Below are 21,361 nucleotides of genomic sequence, written 5' to 3'. Positions count from 1 at the left end.
GTCAATGTGTCCCATTAGCAGTAGAAATTATTCTACAATAGGTCCCATTAATAGGCTGAAGTACGGCGCCTCTTTGGAGATGATATATTATTAATGTGGTCGTTAAAATGAGCTAGTCAAGCTCCTTAGTGGTAGTGCAGGCTAACATTATTGATCAGACCAGTCAGGCGGAAAAGGAGGCATTGGTCATTGAAGGAGCTCTGGAAGAGGAGGGAGGGGGGTAAACGCTCGGTTTATCTGGCCAGATGAAGAGTACTCGTTTGATCTTCTAACTCGTTTCTCAGAGAGTTTGACAAGCTGTCTCCAGTGTATATTACAGGACTGTAGCTGTGCCTACTTATAATTAATTTGCTGCTCGTTCACTCATCAATTTTCCTTTTGCTCGCGACGAACTCTAACCTGCCTCAACGCCGGGAGGTAAACGCTCTGGTGTTCAGTTGACAGCAGGGGGAGTATCTGAAGCTAAATCAGCACTGTGCGGAAGGCAAATTACCATCAAGCTTTGTTCCTCCTCACCACCTTCTTTACTCTCGTCTCTTCCTCAGTCACAACTTGCACATGTGACCTGAATCTATGGTCTCCTTTCATGTGCGTCCTCATTATTTCACAGAAAACTGGTCTCAGTTCAATTCAGAGTGGTTCACGGTCCTGAGTTCACACGAATATGACTTGCCTTCACTGCTGCTCCCGAGCTAAACTTTAAAAAGAAGAACAAAATAACAACTTTATTTTCCTCTTTTTGCAGGTGGTTTTGCGCCAAGTGCTTGTGTGTCACGTGTGCTACACACGGCCCACTGTGAGTCATATCCATCTGAATAAAAAGCATTGAGACAGGAAATGTACCTGCGTGGGGTCTCTTGAAAAGCCGCAATGGAGAGCTGCAGGTGGATTGTTTCATGCTGTGAAGAACATTGTGCAGGGAAAGGCTACCAGTGAATCAAGCCTCCTATTGCTGATTACATTGCAGCTGCTGACGCCACTCAGAAATTGGTGTTATTTGCATCATACAGCGTCTATAGAAAGTATTCACGCCCTTCAGAAGTGTTCAGGTTTCATTGTGGTACACCATTGAATCAGATAAATGAAGTTTCAATAAGAGTTTATGTCAGTATTTAGCACATGCATTATTTAATAGATGCTTAGCACATCTTGGCACTGCAATAATTGTTTGTCTTGTAATAGTTTAGGTCTTGCCATTAAATCTAATTTGATTCACAAGACAACACAACTTTTTATTGGCATTGTAATTCACAATAAACTAAAACAAAATACAGAATAAAGTCACTTATTTGGGGGGATTTAAACGTAATCCACTAATTTCCAGTGCCAAACACATGTGACACACACAAAACAAACTCCTTTGTTCCTGTGCATGCATGGGAGTGGACAGCACCTTGTTGTCATACGAGTGTGTCACACATCTGGATGAACATGCACTGGATGCAGCCTGTAGCTTAAGTCTCTTGCCCTCTCTTTACCTCATTATCTCTCATTTCATCTAAGTTCTTGCCAACATGAAAGTGAGACATAAAGACAGGAAAAACAGAAACAGAAACACGGGGGGTGAGGAGAGAGAAAGGTGAAGAGGGAGAGATCCAATTCCTTCAGGCTAAACTATCAGTGGTATTGACCAGGCTGGCCACTTTCTATCTGTGCTCCTTTTTTTTTGTCAATCTAGGGAAATCAGAGAGCAATGGAGTGGGTTGAGAAAGGCTACAAACATCCATTGGGCTCTTGTGGTGTTGTGTGCGTGTGTTTGTGTGTGTGTGGGGGGATAAGAGGGGAGGGTGGGTGTGCAAGGGCATAAAATGAATGAATATCTGTGCAGTAAATAGCCTGTGGATATGGTTGTGTAGAGTGGGTGCGTGTGTGATGCGTGGGTTCTTTTCCATGTTGATGCTTTTAGCACAAAACCTTCTGACACAAAGGCGAAGAGCCAGTGATACCTTCACCTTCTTCTTTGTCGTAATCATAACCATGAAACACAGCCTCAGATCTGTGTGTTCTTCCAAAAGCACACTGGGTCAAAATGAAAGGATTTCAGCTTGCGAGGTTGTTTTTTCAATACTTATTTTCTATGTGTTTGGGCTCCAGCACTCTTCTGTATCTGTGTGTCTGCTTTTATACCGCGCGCCAGCCCGCAACAATGCTGTGTGTTTCATACAGTTCAGTAAACCATTCCCTTGTTGTATTTTTCCGAAACACCTCAGAAACAACATGGAACAGAACGCTTGCCGATCTTGTGCATGTAAGTGTGTGCTTACGGGCCTAAACATTTAAATTTAAGCGAAAGAGCAGCTGTCAGTGTGTCTGAGCATACAGACGTGTGGCAGAACAGTGTGATGAAAAGGGTAAATGTGATGTGATTGGTACCTGTGGGCGACAGAAAGAACTCAATTTCCAATACAGCAGCTGAATGCAGCCAATCAGTGCTGTGCTTGTTGTGCGTAATGGCTCTGGAGCCGTCGGGGGCTGAATTCACCTGAAAACAACCCTGCTGGAGCTTCACTACCGACCGTTACCTCCTCAAGACGCGCGCACACACATGTACACAGACACACAGCTACACACCCAAAAGGCCCACACAAAAGTGAAAGAATGCTTGTCAAACATGTACTGCGGATAAGATGATGCACTCATTGATCAAATAAACTGACCTGTAAGATTGAAACGCAGACTAAGATAGTATATATGTACACATATTGTATGTGTTTGTTTTCATCAACCCCGCCTCCTACAAAATATGAATTTGCTACCTGAATAATTATGTTAGCTGTTTTGCCACATGTGATCTCTGCTTATGCTGCACAGTCAGGCTGTCATGCTTCAAATTATCGTTGACCTTTTCAATATTTCACCAATGCAATCAAAGGTTAAATATTGACTTTTTTCCCTCACTAATCCTTAACAAACTTTGAGTTTCTTGAACATAAGCACAAGTCGGCAGGTGTGTTCAAGATTAACGCTCACAAAAGATGCACACATTATATTGCTTAAAACAATCGGTGCAGCATGACGTCACCAAAACAACATTTGCAAAATCAAATGTGAAATGTGTTACATATGAATAATATACATTTTCTTTTATGCCACGGTTGATTTAGATGTGCACTTGAATGCACATGCATCTGTTTTACTGACCAGAGTTCTCGTCGACCCGCTCCTCCACAGTGTGCTCCTTCTGGTGAACCCACTCGCTGTTGCACTTGAAGTAGATCTGAGTGGCAGGCGTGGCCTTGCAGTATAGGTTGACCGGCTTGTTCTTCACAATATAGGCCTCCTCCGGTTCCATCAAAAACACAGGCAGCGGCTCAGGCGGATCTGAAGGGAAGGTTTCCGGCAGATCGCCGAGACCAATGAAGTCATCCTCGACTGTGAAGAGAGAGATGGGAAGAAGATGAAGGGAGGGAGGAGCAGATGAGAGGGAAGATGGACAGAGAGGGAAGTGGAGAACAGAGGCAGAGCGCCGCAGAAAGAGAGAGAAAGGGTGTGTTGGGAGAGACAAGAGACAGTGGGACAGTGCATTATAACCACAGTCTTTGCATGGGATTATCCATCTGCGCAGCACACAGTGAAATCCCTATCATTTGATATTTTGGAATGTTTACACAAGTGTATTTTGGAGCGCAGGAAATTCTGGGATTCCTCTCAGGCAATAAGGCTGCTTGGCTTTACAGAACCGGGGCCTTGCTTGGTCTAACCACAACCAGCTACTGCTGAGAAGCGAGAGAGAGGCAGAGCCGATAATGAGAAGCAGAGTTCAGAGGTTGACTCTGAGGAACTGAAGTTATAAGCTGATCTCTCTCTGTCTCCCGTTTTCTCTCTGTCTCTCTCTCTCTTTGCTTTTGTTTCTCTCACACACACACACAGACACACACGCACACACACACACACACACACACACACACACACACACACAGCAGATCTAATGACCTCAGGCTTTTGGCCCAGTTTGTGCCATTCCTCGGATACTTCTGCAGTAGACAGATACGCTTCCCTGTAATTACAACTCCCTTTCATCTCCCTGTCTTAAATCGCATACACACAACTGCATGTGTGTATGCGCACTCGCTCACACACAAACACACAACACGCCCTCGCAGCGCCACAAAACATCGCGAGCACACAAATGTATGAGCGCACACGTCCAGGAGCGAGCGCGGCTAACTTTCTAACTCTTTGAAAACAGGAGGAGGATGAAGCCTATTCGCCACCCCATTTGTCACCTCCAGAACTGTTCTATTCTTACCATCGAACCGGCAGACATCAATTATTCACAAGTGTGAAAGAAAGGAGGCAGAGTAATAGAGACAGAGATACAGCGGGAAACAGAAGGTGAGAGAGAAAGAGAGAGAGAGAGAGAACAGGAAGAGACGGTAAAAGTAACTCAGACAGACAGACATAGATTGAGACATTGAAATGGAGTTGGGAGGACAGACAGCAACACAGCACGGGAGAACAGAAACAGGAAAGCAGACTGTTCGGATAACAAAGGAGTTTATCAGCCCATCAGTAATTCTTCCATGTCCCTCTATCTGCCCGCCTCCATGTCCTGTGTGGACACGCTGGAGCCTTGTTGTCTGACAGAGGTTGTCTCCTGGATGCTTTGGGAGCACTAAATAATGTCTCGGCCCAGCAGATATCTCCCCACCATGTCTCTCTCATGTTATCGCTCCCTCCATACCTGCCACAGATTGCAGTTGATTGCTAGGAAATGAAAGGGCAAGGGGGAACCAATCAGAAAAGGGCCGAGGCCATCCTCACCACGCTAGTTGTCCAGTTGTCTGTGTGCTCTCCTAAAAAAGTGTTTGTCTTTGTCGGTATGATGCTGGGGAGTTTTCTTTTAGTGTGTTTGTAAGCGTGCGAGTGCTTCTTATCAGAAAAAAAAAGTTCAAACTTCTCTCTTTCCTTGGCTCCTCATCGGCTGCTAATTGAGCAGAGGCAGTAAAACCTCAAGTGAACTCTGACCTTTAACTGCGGCCGCCTCCTTACTCTGTTTGTGTTTGTGTGGGTGGAATGAAGAGCTGGAAGAAGATCACAGTCGTTTTGATTAACTTTAATCTTTTGCCGTCTAGATAAGAAAAGAAACATTGAAACATTGTCAAGTTGTTGTTTTTTTTATCAGTTATGTCTTTATGAAGGTGATGACTCTTTAATATAGAAGTCTATTTCAGCAGACCATGGGTTAGTCTGTTCTCTTCTGCTCCACAGTCCACCCACATCCTCAGCCAGGGGACCCTGACCCAGAAACAGGCAAAGAGAGCCAAGGAAACTCATTAAAGATTGTGTTAGCCTTCTTTCACCCTCCATTCCCATTATCTCTCCATCTCTCTCTCCCTCCTGGCTCCCTCGTTCTGTCGAACTGTGAGGCAGAGAGATCTGAAACAGCCATGAAAGCGTCGCTCTCTTACACAGTGAGAGACGAGCGCCTCACACGCTCACACATATACACCCGTGCAGGCCCTAATGCGCACAGAGGCGCACACAAACTTGCTCACAGATATTCAAATTCATCAACTTCCTCAGTGCGAGAAATAATAAATTCAAGTGAATGAAACTAGCCCGCTAGTGAAAAATCTTTCTCGAAATGAAAAAAGACACCACATGACTAAATGAAAGACCCTAACTCATACACACACACACACACACACACACACACACACACACACCCTCCTCCCTGGTGAACACAGTACTGAAAGCAACTAGAAGCTCAAGAGAAAACATTTTTTCTGGCTCCTTCTCACACTGTCTCCATTCATATACAACGACAAAACAAACAGACCATAGTTTGGAAGTTTTGGCCGCGTCACGTTAAAGATGATGCAATCTTTGTGGATACGCACAGCTGCGGTGTGTATAATCACAAGCCTAATAGCCAACATAATCCTATACTCATGTGAATTAAATACGTATTGTGAAAAAATGTTCCCTCTCTTCTTTTTAAGTGCCATAGCCCTTTAATAGGGGCATTAATATGGCATGCCTCCACTGTTTCATATGCAATATGGATTTTTCCGAGCATTTGTAATTCTGTGGCTTGATTTTAATCAGAAAATTTGCCTCCATATTGAGTGTTTAACATTTAATGAAATATGTCCTCGCAGCACTTTTATTCAAATTGTATTTTGCTCTGTAATTGGGGTGAGTTTTCCTAACTCATATTGTAAGTCTTATTAGTGAATATTTTAAGACTCAAATTGAATATTAGTTGAATTTTATATCAGTTTCACATCCCAACTACAACAAGTTTTGAAGATAAATGAGCTTTATATTGCCCTCAAAATACACCTAATGAATGAATGAAATTTGCCCCCTTGCATTGTTACTGAATTTATCTGGTGGAGGACAAAACAGTTTGAAGAAAAAAAAACAATATAAAGAAGGATAAGAATGAATCAAATTAATATAAGATTAGCAAGTGGGAGAGGTATGAGAAGGTCTTGGCAGTCAGCCCCTCTTTGGCATAAGTCAACTCCAATAGCTGTGGGAGTGGAGCGTTATTAAGGGATGATGACATTATGGACATGAGCAAATTAAAGGCAAACCTCAAACCTGGCACAGCTACATATCAAAGCACCGTCTCAGAGATAAGACACACCGAGCTGGAAAATAAATGATCCAAAAGAGGCCCATCTTGAGCTAATCTGTGTAAAAGAAATATATAAATCGTTGCATAGAGAAGTGCACAACACCCACACCAAACGCAAGCATGCAGAAATTGACATTAAATGGACGAGGTTAGAGTATGCACCCTCAGTACGTGGCAGACAGCTGGCCAAGACCCAAACGACCTCCCCAATGTGCTAAAGCCAGAGTTTCCTATTGTGTGCTCCTCATTCCTTCTACACGTTCATGTTGAAGGTGTTCAACGTGGTCTGGGTGACCGTCACCTGACTGAATCTTGTACACAACAGAGGCTTAATGACGAGCGCATATCAATAGCTTTCATTAGAAACGAGCACTGGCCGGCTATAAAAAATGAATCATCCAGCGATTGCAGTTCATGTATTTTTTTTTTAAAGGAGCTACAGTAATGCCTCCCGAAGCATTATTACTACTAACCACTGCAATCAGTACACCACTTTTACTGAACCATCAATACCTTAGTCACATTAACAAGGTCCATTGTGCTGAGGACTGTGTAAACGGATGACAAGACATCCACAACACATGAGACATGGAGCCAGTGTTCAGGCGGCGATGACGTTGTCCTGGGCTTCAGCTGCTGCTCGATTGCCTTTTCGCAAATGCACTTTGGACCATAACTGCGCTGGTAAGGTTACATTTGGACATCACGTGTCAACAGGACGCCAACGTCGATTTCCCACAAAAGATGCTCTGGAAATCTGCCAACTCAAGACCTTGAGAGATTTCCGTAGAGTGCGCTAAAGTCGTATTTCAAGGCAGAGCTCACACGCAGTTTTATGAACCATTTCACCAACAATGTGTGTCCATATTTGTTGTTAAACTGGAGATAAGTTCACCAATTCAAATCAAGCAATAACCACAATGTAATAGTGCTAGAGACAGTCCGATACTAAAATGCCTTCCCACATATACAGTGTACTATACATGCCCTATGGACCATATATATAGTTGATATATCACCTGCTTTCCTGTAGGTCTGTGCTGAAAATATGGAAGACTGTATTTCTTAAACCATATATATGTGTGTCTATGATAACAGCTTTTGAAAGCTGGGCTCTGACACCACTGTGCAAGATAAGCTCTCTCTATTCTCTCTGTACTCACGTAGATTTATTGTCCCAAGGAAAGCACTGTATCAGTCGGGCCAATGTTTCCCTTCAATCAGGAGAGAGTCAAGCATGAACAAGGATGAGCACTGGCATAAATCTTCTCCCTCCTCATTCCTGTTTTATTCCTATTTATCCTCTTCACCCTCTGCTCTGTCCCACTTGCCTTCTCCCAGTCACTTTTCTTTCCACTCACCCTTCTCATCATTCTTATACACATTCCCGCTTCAGATAGAGAAAAAGATCGGTAAGTGGTTGGCCCAATAGGCGACGGGGAGTTTTACTAGCCAATGTTTTGCAATGCGGCAATGGGGAAGGACGAGAGGTGGTTCGCAGCTGAGTGGTCAAGCAGAATAATAAACCACTCAGCTGTCATGTCAATTGAGGCAGGATAAATAGACTGTCAATCAGATCTGCCTGTAAATGTACTTTGAGCACACCTACCCATTATATTGAGTGAACATAAATCAATGGTAACGACCTTTTCCAGTCAATACTTGTTAGTATTGGACCCATACATCCCAGTTGCTGAAATCAATACGAATGGCTGTTGTTTTTAAAGCAAAATCCTTCAGAAGCTCCATGAGAAACAGGCAAAGCGAGCAGAGGCTTACTTCCACTCTAATGTCTCTTTCCAGCCAAGTGCTTTATAAACACTAATGTGTCTACACACATTGTCTAAAGGGCCCCATCTAACGCTTGGCTGCAGCAGGTATTTATTGATTACTGTTGGGGGCCAGTGACCCCTCCCTTGCTTTGTCCTATCTGAGCCTCTTTGCTGGGGCGTGCTAAGTACACTCATATTTCATCTCTGGGGAATCCTGCCATCACACAACCTATTGCAAGAGAGGAAGAAGTCAAGAAAAAACAAGCCGGCAGTCCTTCAAGTTAAAAGTCAGGTGGCTCCAACACTGACCTCCCAATCGGTTCACAGCTAGTTTTTTCATTGCTGGCCAGATTCACAATGACCTGGAGAGAACCCCTGCACACTAAAACCGCCAAATAAACCAAATGAATAATTCAATCAGGGCATTATAGAGTGGTCCAAATACACAAGTCTTATCTTTACCAGAGTATGTGATGTAATTGGAAAAATTAATCTGGAAACAAATTGATTTAGCCCACTGCAGTAAAGTGCAAACAGTCAGCTGAAAAGCAAGCAGCCGCAGAGCTGAGGAGAGGGCCTGAAGATAAGCAGTTTGAATCTATCGGCTAAGAAATAGACATTCAAGTGATAAACAAGTGTCCTATGGTCCCTTCCTGCTTTTCACCCATCTCCAGTGGTGAAGAAGCTCATCTAAAAGTAAAATATTGTAAAAACAGTCTTACGGTTAGTAGCATTCAGAGCACAGAGCCATCCCTCTCTTCTTGTCTCTGTGCAGCCAGTTCTGTCTTTCTCATTGGAGGTGTTTACATGTTCTCTCTGGTCCTCATGCCTGACCTTCACGAGGTCCTCTCTGGCTGCACTCTGGCAGGAGACAGCTGGTGGCTGCCAGGGTCACGCTAGGCCTTGGCCACTGTCTATCCATTCACATCACAGGCAAGGTCAAACCATCATGATAATTAAGGCTCATCCTTTACATTGTTTTAAAACTATGTTCACCGCGCAAATAGTTCAAAGTTGAAATAGTTTGAATTCATCCAGATTTAAACGTTGCCATGTCTTCCGCTGCAAGAACGCAGCGTTTGCACAGACTGGTCAGACATATCTTCAGGTCATAGCGATGGAGTGGGAGCAGCAGAAGTGAGCAGACGCCTTCTTTAATTCATGAGAAAGAGAATTCTGTCAAGATGTTGAGATGGATGAAGTGATCTCTGGATCTCTGGAAAATGCACAAATACTGTAGCGCCAAAGTGGGATTGACATAAATGCTGTCTGTTGAACAGGTGAGAACGTACCAGAGCAAGACATTTGAAATGTGCGTGTAAAGATCAGTGTAGGTCTCTCATCTTAGACGAGAAAAGGTCACATTGCTTGAGAGCACAAACACGTAATTATCACGAGCAATTACAAAGCATTGAGCTGTATGTTTTCCCTTCTTTTAATATTTTATACTGAAATTTTGTGTTTGTGTACACACTGATTAGTTGTCTATCCTTAAATTGGTTATTAATGAAAAGCTTTTTAATTCATAACCAAGTAAAATCTTCTATCTATTCATTCTCATTTTGAGATCTGGTTATTTTATCGCAGCTATTCACAATCTCTGTTTTTCTGCCGCTTCTTTAAATGTTTTCCTGCTCTGTCTTTCCAGCAGTGATGGTGTTTCAGTGCACTTTCTGCACTGTATGTTCCCACCCTCTCTCTTCTCCTCTCTCCTCTCCTCTCTCCTCTCTGCCCATTTGCTCTCTCCTGGATGAAAAGCCATTTTGGTGGTTGATTGGAGAATGATGCTGCTACTTAGAGACTCACTCCATCAGCACCGAGGGAGGAAAGCGCAAGGAGAGAGAGAAAAGCTCAGGAGGAGTAGTGACTCCCTGGGGCGCTGTAGCCGTGATGGGTGAGCTGTCAAACGCCCCATTGTCCAAATTACCCAGCAAGCACCATGTCACCACCCGGGACTAATTTACGGTGCAGTGCAGTGCGGCACAGACATCGCTCTCGGAGTAGAGTCCGCGGGAGAGACAAGCGAGGTAAAGGGGTGCGAGGAAGGAGTGGAAGGGTCTGACCTAACACCTTCCAAAGAGGGAGAGCAGGGCGTCAAACGCAGACAGCCCCGATGCAAACCGCAATTAACGTCATGCGGGCTTTCTGTTTGCTTTCTTTATGCTTCAAGGCCTCAATGACAGGTGTCAATATGAATATGTGTCATGCCCCTGTGGCTCGCGGCCCACCCACTGCTTACCAAAACACACATTCACTGATGCACAAACACTTTAATACAGTTTTTAAAGCAGCCACTGCATACAGACGCCTCTTGCTTGACTACACTTGCAGTCATAACGACTGGTCCTTTTAGCACAAACTGGCATGCCCACTCACTTGTCACACGTCACACCCCTGGGTGCCCCAAAGCCAGACAGGGCCATCACCCTCCCCCATACTGACCGGTGGACTGTGGAGTGGAGCGGTTCTTGTCAGAGCAGACGTGTCGCAGTGTCTGACCCCTCACTGTGCCCAATGGTTCGAAGCGATGCCTCTACTATGGCTAATTGGCCCAGAGCAGCGGGCAGCCCCATTCTGCCACCAGCGAAAGGCCAAGAGATCAGAATGCAAAAACATACAAAGAGTCGGATGACAATAGGGAACACGGGGTCATCATGAATGAGCTGGGGAGTCAACTTGACATCATACTAGAAGTCACAAAAGAGACGCTGAGGCCTGAGAAAGGTTCCCTTAAACATATCATAAAAATCACATCTCCTGTGATAACAAGTGGTCCTAAGAATCCAGGAGGAAGTGTGACAACGTGACACAAAAAGGCAAAATGGTTTGCCTTATCTGGCGGCATTCACAAACACAGCAAGCACTTTAGAGAGCTAATTGCTAAACAAATTAACAATAGAATACACAAAGACAAGGCTAGCAAAGACATACATGCATAGAGGTATGGATGATGACTTTGATAATTGTCGGTCAAAATTACACCAAGAAAAGACAATGATCCAGTCAGTCCTTAATAAAGTGATCTCCATATGTAATGCAATTTTATGCAGCAGAGGAATATGTGCTACCCCCTACATATGTATACATACTTCACACACACATATCTCCTGAAGCACTCACATGTCCAACGCTCCTCACACAAAACATTTCTGGCAGAACTTTATCTGAAGGACATTACAGAGAGGAAGTGTGTCAGAATGTGTGAGACACAGTCCCCGGAGCACAGTCTATTCTCCATGTCTGTCACTGAATCTAGCTGCCTGCCTAATCCCCTGAGAGACACACAGACCCCCTCCCCACCCCACACACACACACCAACCTCGCAGATCTCATTTTCACCATCTCGTCAATCAAATTGCGAGGTGGGAAACCACGACAAGACATATGCGGTGCTTTAAGAAGTCCTCCTTTATCTTTAAATGTTCTCTCTCGAGAACTGTATCCTCTCTCGTGTCCCCCAACCCCTCCGCCGAGCTGAATATAGGAACCTGCAGCCATCTACTAAAGACCTCAGATGTGATGGGAAATGAGAAGATCAGGATTTACTGTATGCGGTAATACACCAAACATGGGCCTGTGCCCGAATGCAGGCTTTAATGGTGGAACTGTGGGTGAAGGGGGGAGATAGCCTGCGTGTTTGCGTGCGTGTACATGTGTCCGTGTGTGATGGCTGAATTAATGTGACAAGGCAGATGTAATGCAGAATCATAAATCTTAGCCCCGGGATCAGTAGAGGCATAGCAGGAGGTGATATATTAAAGGGCACACACACACAGCACGTTATGATGCTGATAATAAAAACAAGGTCCCCGCCGCAATAGCCTGCTAATAGACATGACTCTATATCTGGCCCTGAGGGTTATGACATGCGCACGCACACAAACACACATGCAGAATTACACACAAAACACAAACTCTATCCGCTTTTCCAGCAATTTTTTATGCTGCTTTGAGCCCAACAGCTCAAGTGTTAGATATGGTTGTAATACTGTTCAAATCTTAATGCTGTTATACAACATGCAAATTCTTTACTCGCCGTGTGGAGCGCATGGGATGGAGCTCTGAAAACGCATGACAGCATTGCTGTTGAGAATACTGTCGCAGAAACACAGACGAAGCTAACCAGTGTTACTGTAAATTAACACGCCTGGCCGTCAAAAGCACACTGACCAGCTGATCAGTAATCCAACTGTTTCCAAACAGACTGCTCAGAAAACTCTGACAGCTGTCCCTATCCAATCTGATGGTCTGTCAATGTAGACACACTACTTTTTTTGTGCCCCCCAAGACTTTTTTTTTTTAGATTTTTTAGATTGGATCTATGTACATGTACCTTATATCTCATGGATTCAATGGGTTTTCTATGGATTGCTTGGGATTTATAAGGCTTTGATGCTGCTGGTGAAGAGCATGAGTCATCACACTTGCAGTGGGCTCGGCTGGTTTAGCAGCACACATATTTTCCCGTGAATTAAAATAATAATTAATGCAACTCCTCATCCGGTAGGTGCACTCCTGAAAACACTGGCTATTCACACATAGCTCACATTCACCGTCATACAAATACATCTCACTGGGCTTGCATCCTTACAATGGCAACATACCTGTTCTTTCACATGGGCAAGATGCATAAAAGAATATTTCCCTTGCATCAGGATATTTCTGTCCACGGCGTATCTGCTGAGCACACTCAAATGAGAAGGGCAGCGCAGGTATTCAGCGAGAATTGCGACACGTTTAGCTGTCTCACAATAGTCTTGTGCTGTAGAATGTGCCCATTGTTTATTCCTGCATGTTTATTCAAGGGTAGCCAGGATGCTTTCTGGGCTTATTCCTAAAATGGAAAAAAGCTTTGTAAGCGTTCGGGAGGAATCGCGACGCGCTGGTTGTTGCACATAGACTACCAAAGGTAGATGTTCAACGGCAGAAGGCTGCTGGCTGTATTGTTTTGAACAGTACCAACACTCACCAGTGAACACTTCAGGGAGGGAGTCTGCGTGTACTTGGTTCATTTGTCTTCTTCTTCTTTTGGTAGAATATATACCCAATCCTGTGGCACAAAATACTCTGAGTGTGGATTTGGCAAAACAACATATCAGGCCTGTTACCATGGCTATAACGGGAACAACAACAACAACAAAAAGCTGTTGTCTCGGCCCATTTCACACAGTTCCTTTCCCTTGTAATATTGGCTTGTAGAGAACTGACAACATAGCCGCTATTACACATTGGACAGGGTATCATATTCCCATTGGCTCCTATACTGTACACTACACCATATCCAGCTTGGATCATTGATTGCATTCCTGCGAAGCCAAATAGCCACTTCTGCCTGATATCACTGCCCTCCCAGCCTTCGGCTCCCATGCATGGTTGTTTGGATAAGAAGAGAGTTTCCAGAAATGATCATAAATGAACAGTAATTGTGCAGTTTCTTTATGGTATAATAAACACTGGCATAAGGGAACATATGAGGGAATGCCTATACACACACACATGAACACAGATTTTCACTGTGACCCTGTTCAAACACGGTATCAGAGCATCAGCTGTATCCGGACTGTTACTATATCGGGCTGAGATAGATGGCAGATCACACCTGGAGTAAATATGCATCTTACATATCTTGAGTGACCACTGACATCCTTTCTGTGGGGAGACAAATCATATACTGGTTGAAACTAGAAAAAAAAACACACACAAGATAGAGAATGTCTTGTGCTGTCAGAGCGATAGAGAGAGGGAGGAACACGACGGAATTTTGCCTCGGGTTAAGACTTTTGTTTTTGTGTTTTTGTGCTTTGTCTTGGCGTGCAAATACTGCAGAGAGAAGGCCTTTCTTCATTAGCGGTCCGATGCATCCTCAACCAAGTCAGAATGCAGCCTCAGAGATCAGATCCTGATTCGAGGCACACAAACTCAAACAACAAGCACACACACACACACAGACAAGTGTCAGAAGGAACAAAACTGAATAAATGGGTGGAAATTTATAACAAATGCAAATGCTTCCATAAAGGACACACTCGCTCAGATATTAGTGCCAATACATCCAGAGAAACCTATTCCATTATAACATAGACACAATGTTGACTTATTGATTCATTGTCCACCGAGAAGCACTCCCTCACATTCGTTTCACACACACACACACACACACACACACACACACACACACGCACAGACAGAAAGACGTACGTAAGCACGCACAGACCTCACACCTGTTAATGGACGTGTTAAGAGGCAAAAACACTTGCTGGGATGGAGGGCAGTTAGTGTGTGTGTGTGTGTGTGTGTGTATGTGTGTGTTTGTTTTGTGTGTGTATTAAGGGAGGGGAGACTGCATTAGGGAATCACACACCCAGCTCCACTCACCAGGGGACTTCTGTCAGCCTGTGATTTTGCCATGTACCCCTCCCAGCTCTCTCCCCGACGCTGCTGCTCACTGCTGAAATAGGTCAACCACAAATAATGGAGGGGCAATGAGGAGCAAGTATGTGCCCTCCCTCAACCCCACCCTGCCCCCCAGCAATCCCCCCCCCCCACACCCCACCCGTTACCTCTACCATCGAGCAACAGAAAACAAGCAATGGTCCCCGCCCCCCCATGGACACACAGAGGCAGGCTGACGGGAGACGGGCACGGCCAGCCACAACATGCCGACCTCCCAGCCACAACAGACATCTCCACAGCCACGCTTGAACAGAGCGGATTCCAGCGTTTTGTAAGGAATGAACACATTCACCAGATGAAGAAAAAAAAAAAAAACAACGCCCTAAAATGCTCAGCTCTACGAAATTAAATAAGGAGAATTGGAAAAATTGAATAATGGGATGCTGTGTGTATTGTGTGGAACCGCTCGCAATCACCAAATGGTTTGTCACGCACTCTCCTTCGGAGCATGAGATGGCGGAGGAGAGAGGTGGAGGCTTGCAAAGAAGCATGTTTACCAGGACTGCAACATTAAAGGGACACTCCACCAAGTGTGCATGACAAAGTCAATTTAATAAGCCATAGGAGGACAACTCTAACACTGCAGAATGGTTTCGCATTATAGGTTCCAGTATTTTTGGAATTTTGAGTCCGTCAACTTGATCTTGTTTTTTTTGTTGTTTTTTTTAACCTGAGCTTTTCATACAAACATTTTTAATGAAATCGTGAATCTCTTTATGGCATGTTGTAGTATTCTGACTGGACAACACATCCCAGAGATTATCTCTTGGTGAGAAATGCACGTCTGTGTTTCCACCATTGTTTTTGTCAATGCAGCAGACAGATTCAAAAGGTTAAACAAATATGCTGCGTGCTCTTCTGATGGCAAATGCTAAAACATGTGAGGCATACACGCACAAGTGTGCATCCATACACATGAATGTGGAAAGACACCACCTCAGGACGTGTCACAGTTCATCCTCATAGACCCGTTTGCTATCCTCCCTCTACTTATCTTACTTCTATACATCTCTCTGCACTCTCAACTCATGTTGTCTTTTCTCCGCAGTCTCTACTGGCTATGACCTTTTCTCCAGTGGAACAGGATACTGCCCATCTCCATCTTGCTCATGCATTAATGATCTGTGGTAAGCTGAGGGCATCAGTCTGACTCTCAGCCTGTCCGCTGCTCACCCACTTCCAAGGACGGAGCTCAGCCAGAGCTAAGCTCAGCCACATTCCCTGTCACCCACAGGGAAATGCGGATAAATAGCCACAGATAGCGATAGCTCCACAGTCTAAAAAGTGGATGCTGCCCCTTCTCATCTCTACTGCATACATCTCTTTGACACTCCCCAGTGGCAGATATATAAAATACTGCAGCAGAGCGACGACAGCAGGCAACAGACATAAAGAAACTCAGCCAATTATCCGGGTTTCATACTGAACCTCACTGCCGACAAGAAGCAGAAATAAGTTTCGTCCATGGGGTAGTAGCAATGCAGATTATTCTCTTTTATACCTTGTGTTTGTCAACATTTAATTTATACTATGATAAGAAGAGCTCAAATGCATTCATCCTGGTTTTAATGTATTTATCCACCCCGATGTCCTTTTCCTGAAACATCCCCAAAGTGCTCTTCTGGCAAAAGCTAGAAGATCAAGAGCAAAGGTTCTTCCGAATGTCATTTTATTGGTTAAAAAAGCCTTTTGTGTTTCCGCCCTTGTTCGGATCAGAATCTGTTTTCAAGACCAGAATACGACTGAGCAGACAGGGATTATATGCAACAGTGGTGACTAAAGCTTAGAGCATACGTTAATTTTAGCTCTTGCTTCGCCGCAACAATCTGATCAGTTGCCTCATTCATTCCTGAACTCTTCTCCTTCAGGCATCAGCACTTAAAGTTTAGTTCAACGAGCTGCCTCAAGCTGAAGATATTCATGTTACAATGCGACATTTAGCTCTGAAGTATGGTATCCTCCACCTGTGTGGCTTTTAAATTGTTTGCATTAAAGGCAAGTGCACTAAAGTGTCATAATGACAATTGCAGCGCTTCTACTCTCTGCAAGGCCCTCGGGCGTCCATTTTGAAACTCTCCTTTTCCGAGGCCTCCAATAGTCCGAGTGATTTTAAAGACGGAGCACAGTTTACAGTCACAGGTTTGTGGTTTAGAGCCATTCAAAGATGAACTTGGCTGAAAATGTCCTATTGTTTTTATTAATTTAGAATTGATGAGAATATAAAAATATTGTGAGAATACAGAGTGAGCTACTGGATTACTAATTTAACATCCTGTAGTTACAGAAAGAATAGATGTATATTTGCTTGTTACAAAGTAAACGTCCCAGCAGCAGGATGATGTACAGAACGAATCGATAGCTGAAGCTTTACATTAAGTCATATATCCCTTTACGACAACAATGGGGAGCAGCTAGGCCAAACAGATGGTAAATGTAATCAGCTTCTTTGGTAAACGTATCTCACCCTGTCACCTGCCGGGACTCATTGCTCAAAACCCTAAAATGCATTCTGACAGCTACAGAAATCCTCATCTGGGGAAGAGGGATGAAAAGATTTCTTCTGTGCACCTCCATGCCGCTCCATGCCCAAATAGTTGACTTTGCCTGTGATCCGCAGCCCTTGAAGGCTTCTGTTGGGCTTTTCCACACGACTGATCTCTGTTCTCAAAGCAGGTGTTTAAAACACAACTGACACAGACGCCTCACAAGTACACCAGCATGCGGAAGAAAAAAAGACAGGATGAAATGAAAGGAGCAAAAAGAAGCATTTTGAAATAATTGCAATATTTCAACTTAACATACCATTACGTATTTGATTATATAAATAAGGCCAGGCTCCAAGGTTGAATCAGACAACCACATCAGATACGAGCATGTCTGTCTGGAAATGCTGATGCAACTCCCCGAGGTTCCTGTCTACGGCGAGCCCTTGATGTCACTGCTACACACTCCTACACACATGGCCTTCAGTCATGGAATAATACACATGCAAACACACACGAATACTCAACACTGCATGCATGTCCACCCAGGAGCACGTATTGAATGGATCACACTAATGCAGACACACAATATACACGAAGAAACTTCACAGGGAAATCAAGCTGACAGATCAAAGAGTACACACACGGGGATGAACCTTTCAGAATGTTTGAAAATCTACCAAAGGATGTTTTCCTATAAACCAATTATCCCTGCGGTTGTGTTAAGAAATGACCACTGCTGTTTCCAGCTCATATCAGGATTCCACATAACAGTTTTTTTTTTTTTTTTTTACCCGGCCTGCGGAAGTTAAAATCAGTGCACTTGACATTCAAAGCAGCTTCCGAAAGAAATCATTTCAAAAATACATGTTTTCAGCTGTCAGACGCTATGCGAGTAATTAAATGACAACTTGCCTTGTAAGGCGTGAGCTTACAGTATTGTTTTTGTACATTTTTAGTTCGATGACCATGTGTTTTTTAATTTATCTACTCAGGTTTGGAAATGGTTACATGAATCAAGGGGTGTGTGTACGTTCGTCTCATCCCATTAAAGAGCATGTAATCCTTGAACTAAATTTAAAACATGAAAGCGTTCGACTTGACAGCTCACACGAAGAGCTGCTACAGTGACATTTACTGTCGGATCATATTAGTCACTTCTCACCTAAAGAGCTACACAGTGAACTTATTGCAATTAAGTTCCCAGTGGTGCCTGTACAACACACTCACATGCACACGAAGATAAACACACATGTGCAAACACATAAACAGACATATAATTCTGGATGATATGGCCCAATCTGGATGTTTGGTCACGCTAGCTAGTGTGTAAGTCGGTAAGTCAAATAAATATGAAACATATACCGAGAATCATGGTCGCTGGAGAGGATGAAGATGAAGATGCCCTGACTTTTCAATGAGCGTCATCAGCTGGTCGATATTTTAGTTTGTCCAATACTTTGGTTTATGACCAAATCAAAAGAGGTTCAAGCATTAAAATGTGAACCTCTGAGTCTAGTTATTTATGTGACGACTCAACCTTTCAAATGGTTGTAACGTAAGCTTATCGACATTTATTAAAATTGCTGTAAAAGTAAATTTAGGTTGGTAAGAGACTCATAATGCCAGTAACATTGTACATTTGGATTATTGTCCCTCCCACATACACATACAGTGTGCATATACTGTACCCACATTTCATTTCTCACACATCCGAACAATTCAACCTATATCTCATGATGACATGTGCGTTCTAACATTCAGTTGTGTGAGTGACACTCAGCCACAGGAGAAACACACCAGGCGGTAAACAGAGCCAGAAGAGAGGGGATGAAAACATGGCTGGTAAGAGAGGAAGAAAATGACAGAGAGACAAGGAGTGGTAGCTCCAGAGCGAGCGATGGCGTGAGCTGGGGGAAGATGGGGGTGGGGACTTCTCCACAGGCGAGTAGTTCAGCTCACATCACCTTGCCAAACTGTCACTGCCCCCTACGCCGACCCCGTCCAACCCCCCAAACGCCCCAACCCCCCTCCCTCCACCGCCCTGCCTCTCTCCGTCCTCGACAGAATGATTAATGGTGTATCTGCTCATGCGAGCACCACTGCCCCTGACTACACTAAACATTATCATAACTTTGCTATAATCACTGTGACTAGGAAGAGACTGTCCGCCGTGAAAAAAACAGAAAAAGAATGCCGGAGGCCTATTTGTCTGTCATTGTGTTAATAATAGGAGTAATAAAGAATGTGCGCTCGGATTAATAAAACAATTCCAGAGTGAAGACTGATAAAATCAGCATCATATCACATCCAATCTCCTACAAACTGGAATAATCTGAACCTATTAAAATCCAAAAATGATCTTCCATGTCCTGACAAGGGGAACGCAGCTCAGCACCGAGCATCTCGCAGTGCCTGGGTCCTATTTGCCTAATGTCTTTTTAATACAGTAATGTCATATTCCTGCTGTTCTTCTGAACACCCGTGCCCATCATGGACTGTGCGGCACCATGTGTCAACAGCACCATATTAAAGGCAATATAACATGAGAGCGGCCTCCAAGTTTCATACCGGTGCTGTATCCCCATAGGGTCCATTACTGTTTATAGGACTTTACATTAGCCTCTGCCTGCTGCCATTATCTCCCACACACTGCTAGGGACACACTCAGCATATCACAATCCACAAGGAGAGCTTTTTACACTGCGAGGACATGCAAACCAAAGCAAGCACACAATGTACACACATCGAGAGAGGTAGGAACGCACAAGCAGAGAAGAATGCATGATACACACACACACACACACACACACTTCAAAATCTACATTACATATGGTAGAGGGTCCTTTCTACATTCAGAAAACAAAAGAAGTGTGAAATGTGTTGTATGGTAAAAAATATATATATTTGAATGTGTGGCTTTTCCAAACAGCCCACAGGGATTTAAGTTTCATTGCAGGAATGGACTTGGTCTCTGCTGAGACATAGTTTGGGTTTTCCATTACTCTAATCAGGGGAGGGAGAGGAAGAATGATGAGCACTATTTCCTCACATACGGAAAACCTCCTCTTAAGCCTGAATTGTTCGTCTGTGGTGATATAATGCTGTAGGTGCTAAAATAGTAACCAGTGATTTATAGTCCTGGGAAACCTTCACTATTTTACTGCGTTCATTTCTTGAGAAAAGCCCAAAGTAATAGGATTTACACGTGTTTGGATTGACTTTGTGATACAGGGTGCTAACCATAATAGAGAAAAGGTTGGTGCTTACTTTTCTACATGAGCAAAAGCAAATTTAGCTGAAACCGAAAAAAAGGAAACATTATGACCGCTACTTTTTTTGTGAGGAGTTATAATGAAGACCAGGCAGACCAATTAAAACGTTTGTGTGGCACGCAAAGGCCCTGTGTCTAATTTAAGGGAAGCAGACAACTACGGCGAAGGCCCGCATCAGCATGAAGGTGTAAATCTAGCTTTATAAGCAGTAAAGACTCTCCTTCTCAGAGGTTGATAGGGGATAAAGAAGGAAGAACGGAGGGTGATAAAACATCAGCTAAAGAGAGGGAAGGTGGAGGTGGACAAGGAAGAAAAAAAGGATTCTGAGAGAAGACAAGATTACAAATGACTCCACTTAAGTCTTGTTTTTTTGCATTTGTAGTTAAAAAAAGAAATATGCATTAACCTCACCACCCGGTAACTGAAGTAGAACAAAGTGTGTTCCCTCTTTTCAGGAAGAGACACAAGCAGTTTAAATGCACAGGAGCTCGTGTCCTCTGCTGCCAAGCCGTGTGCCCCTCGAACACAACCTCAAGACCCCGTGCATGTATGTGGGCACCATCCAGGACCTGAAGCCAGAATGCAGTGTACTAAAGAAATCTGTGTGATCTGCTGGACAGGACTCTAAACTCACACATGCACACGCTGCTTTTCCCTGAGCGTGATCAGATATGCGACTTCATGTGAACATGAAAAACATATATTTTAAGGAAGACTGTACTTATTTGTAACATATTCATAACAAATCCAATAGCTAAAGGGCCCAGGAATCAAAGTAAAAGTCTCGCT

General features: G+C 43.8%; 1 protein-coding gene across 3 annotated transcripts in view; it reads right to left on the bottom strand.

The window, feature by feature from the left end:
* The window catches only part of unc5cb (unc-5 netrin receptor Cb), a 103,323-nt gene that overhangs the window by 43,184 nt on the left and 38,778 nt on the right, over positions 1–21,361 (bottom strand). For all 3 annotated transcript variants that reach the window (XM_068573865.1, XM_068573866.1, XM_068573867.1), the window contains exon 2: positions 3,142–3,372. In XM_068573865.1, coding sequence (XP_068429966.1) covers positions 3,142–3,372 — 231 coding nt within the window. The remainder of the gene's footprint in view (positions 1–3,141; positions 3,373–21,361) is intronic.

The sequence above is a fragment of the Clinocottus analis genome, unplaced genomic scaffold (genome assembly GCF_023055335.1).
Source record: "Clinocottus analis isolate CAN_PGR_092001 unplaced genomic scaffold, fCliAna1.0.p SCAF_13, whole genome shotgun sequence".
NCBI classification, from domain to species: Eukaryota; Metazoa; Chordata; class Actinopteri; order Perciformes; family Cottidae; genus Clinocottus; species Clinocottus analis.
Note: the sequence above shows the minus strand (reverse complement) of the source record. Positions and strands in the feature narration are given on the sequence as shown.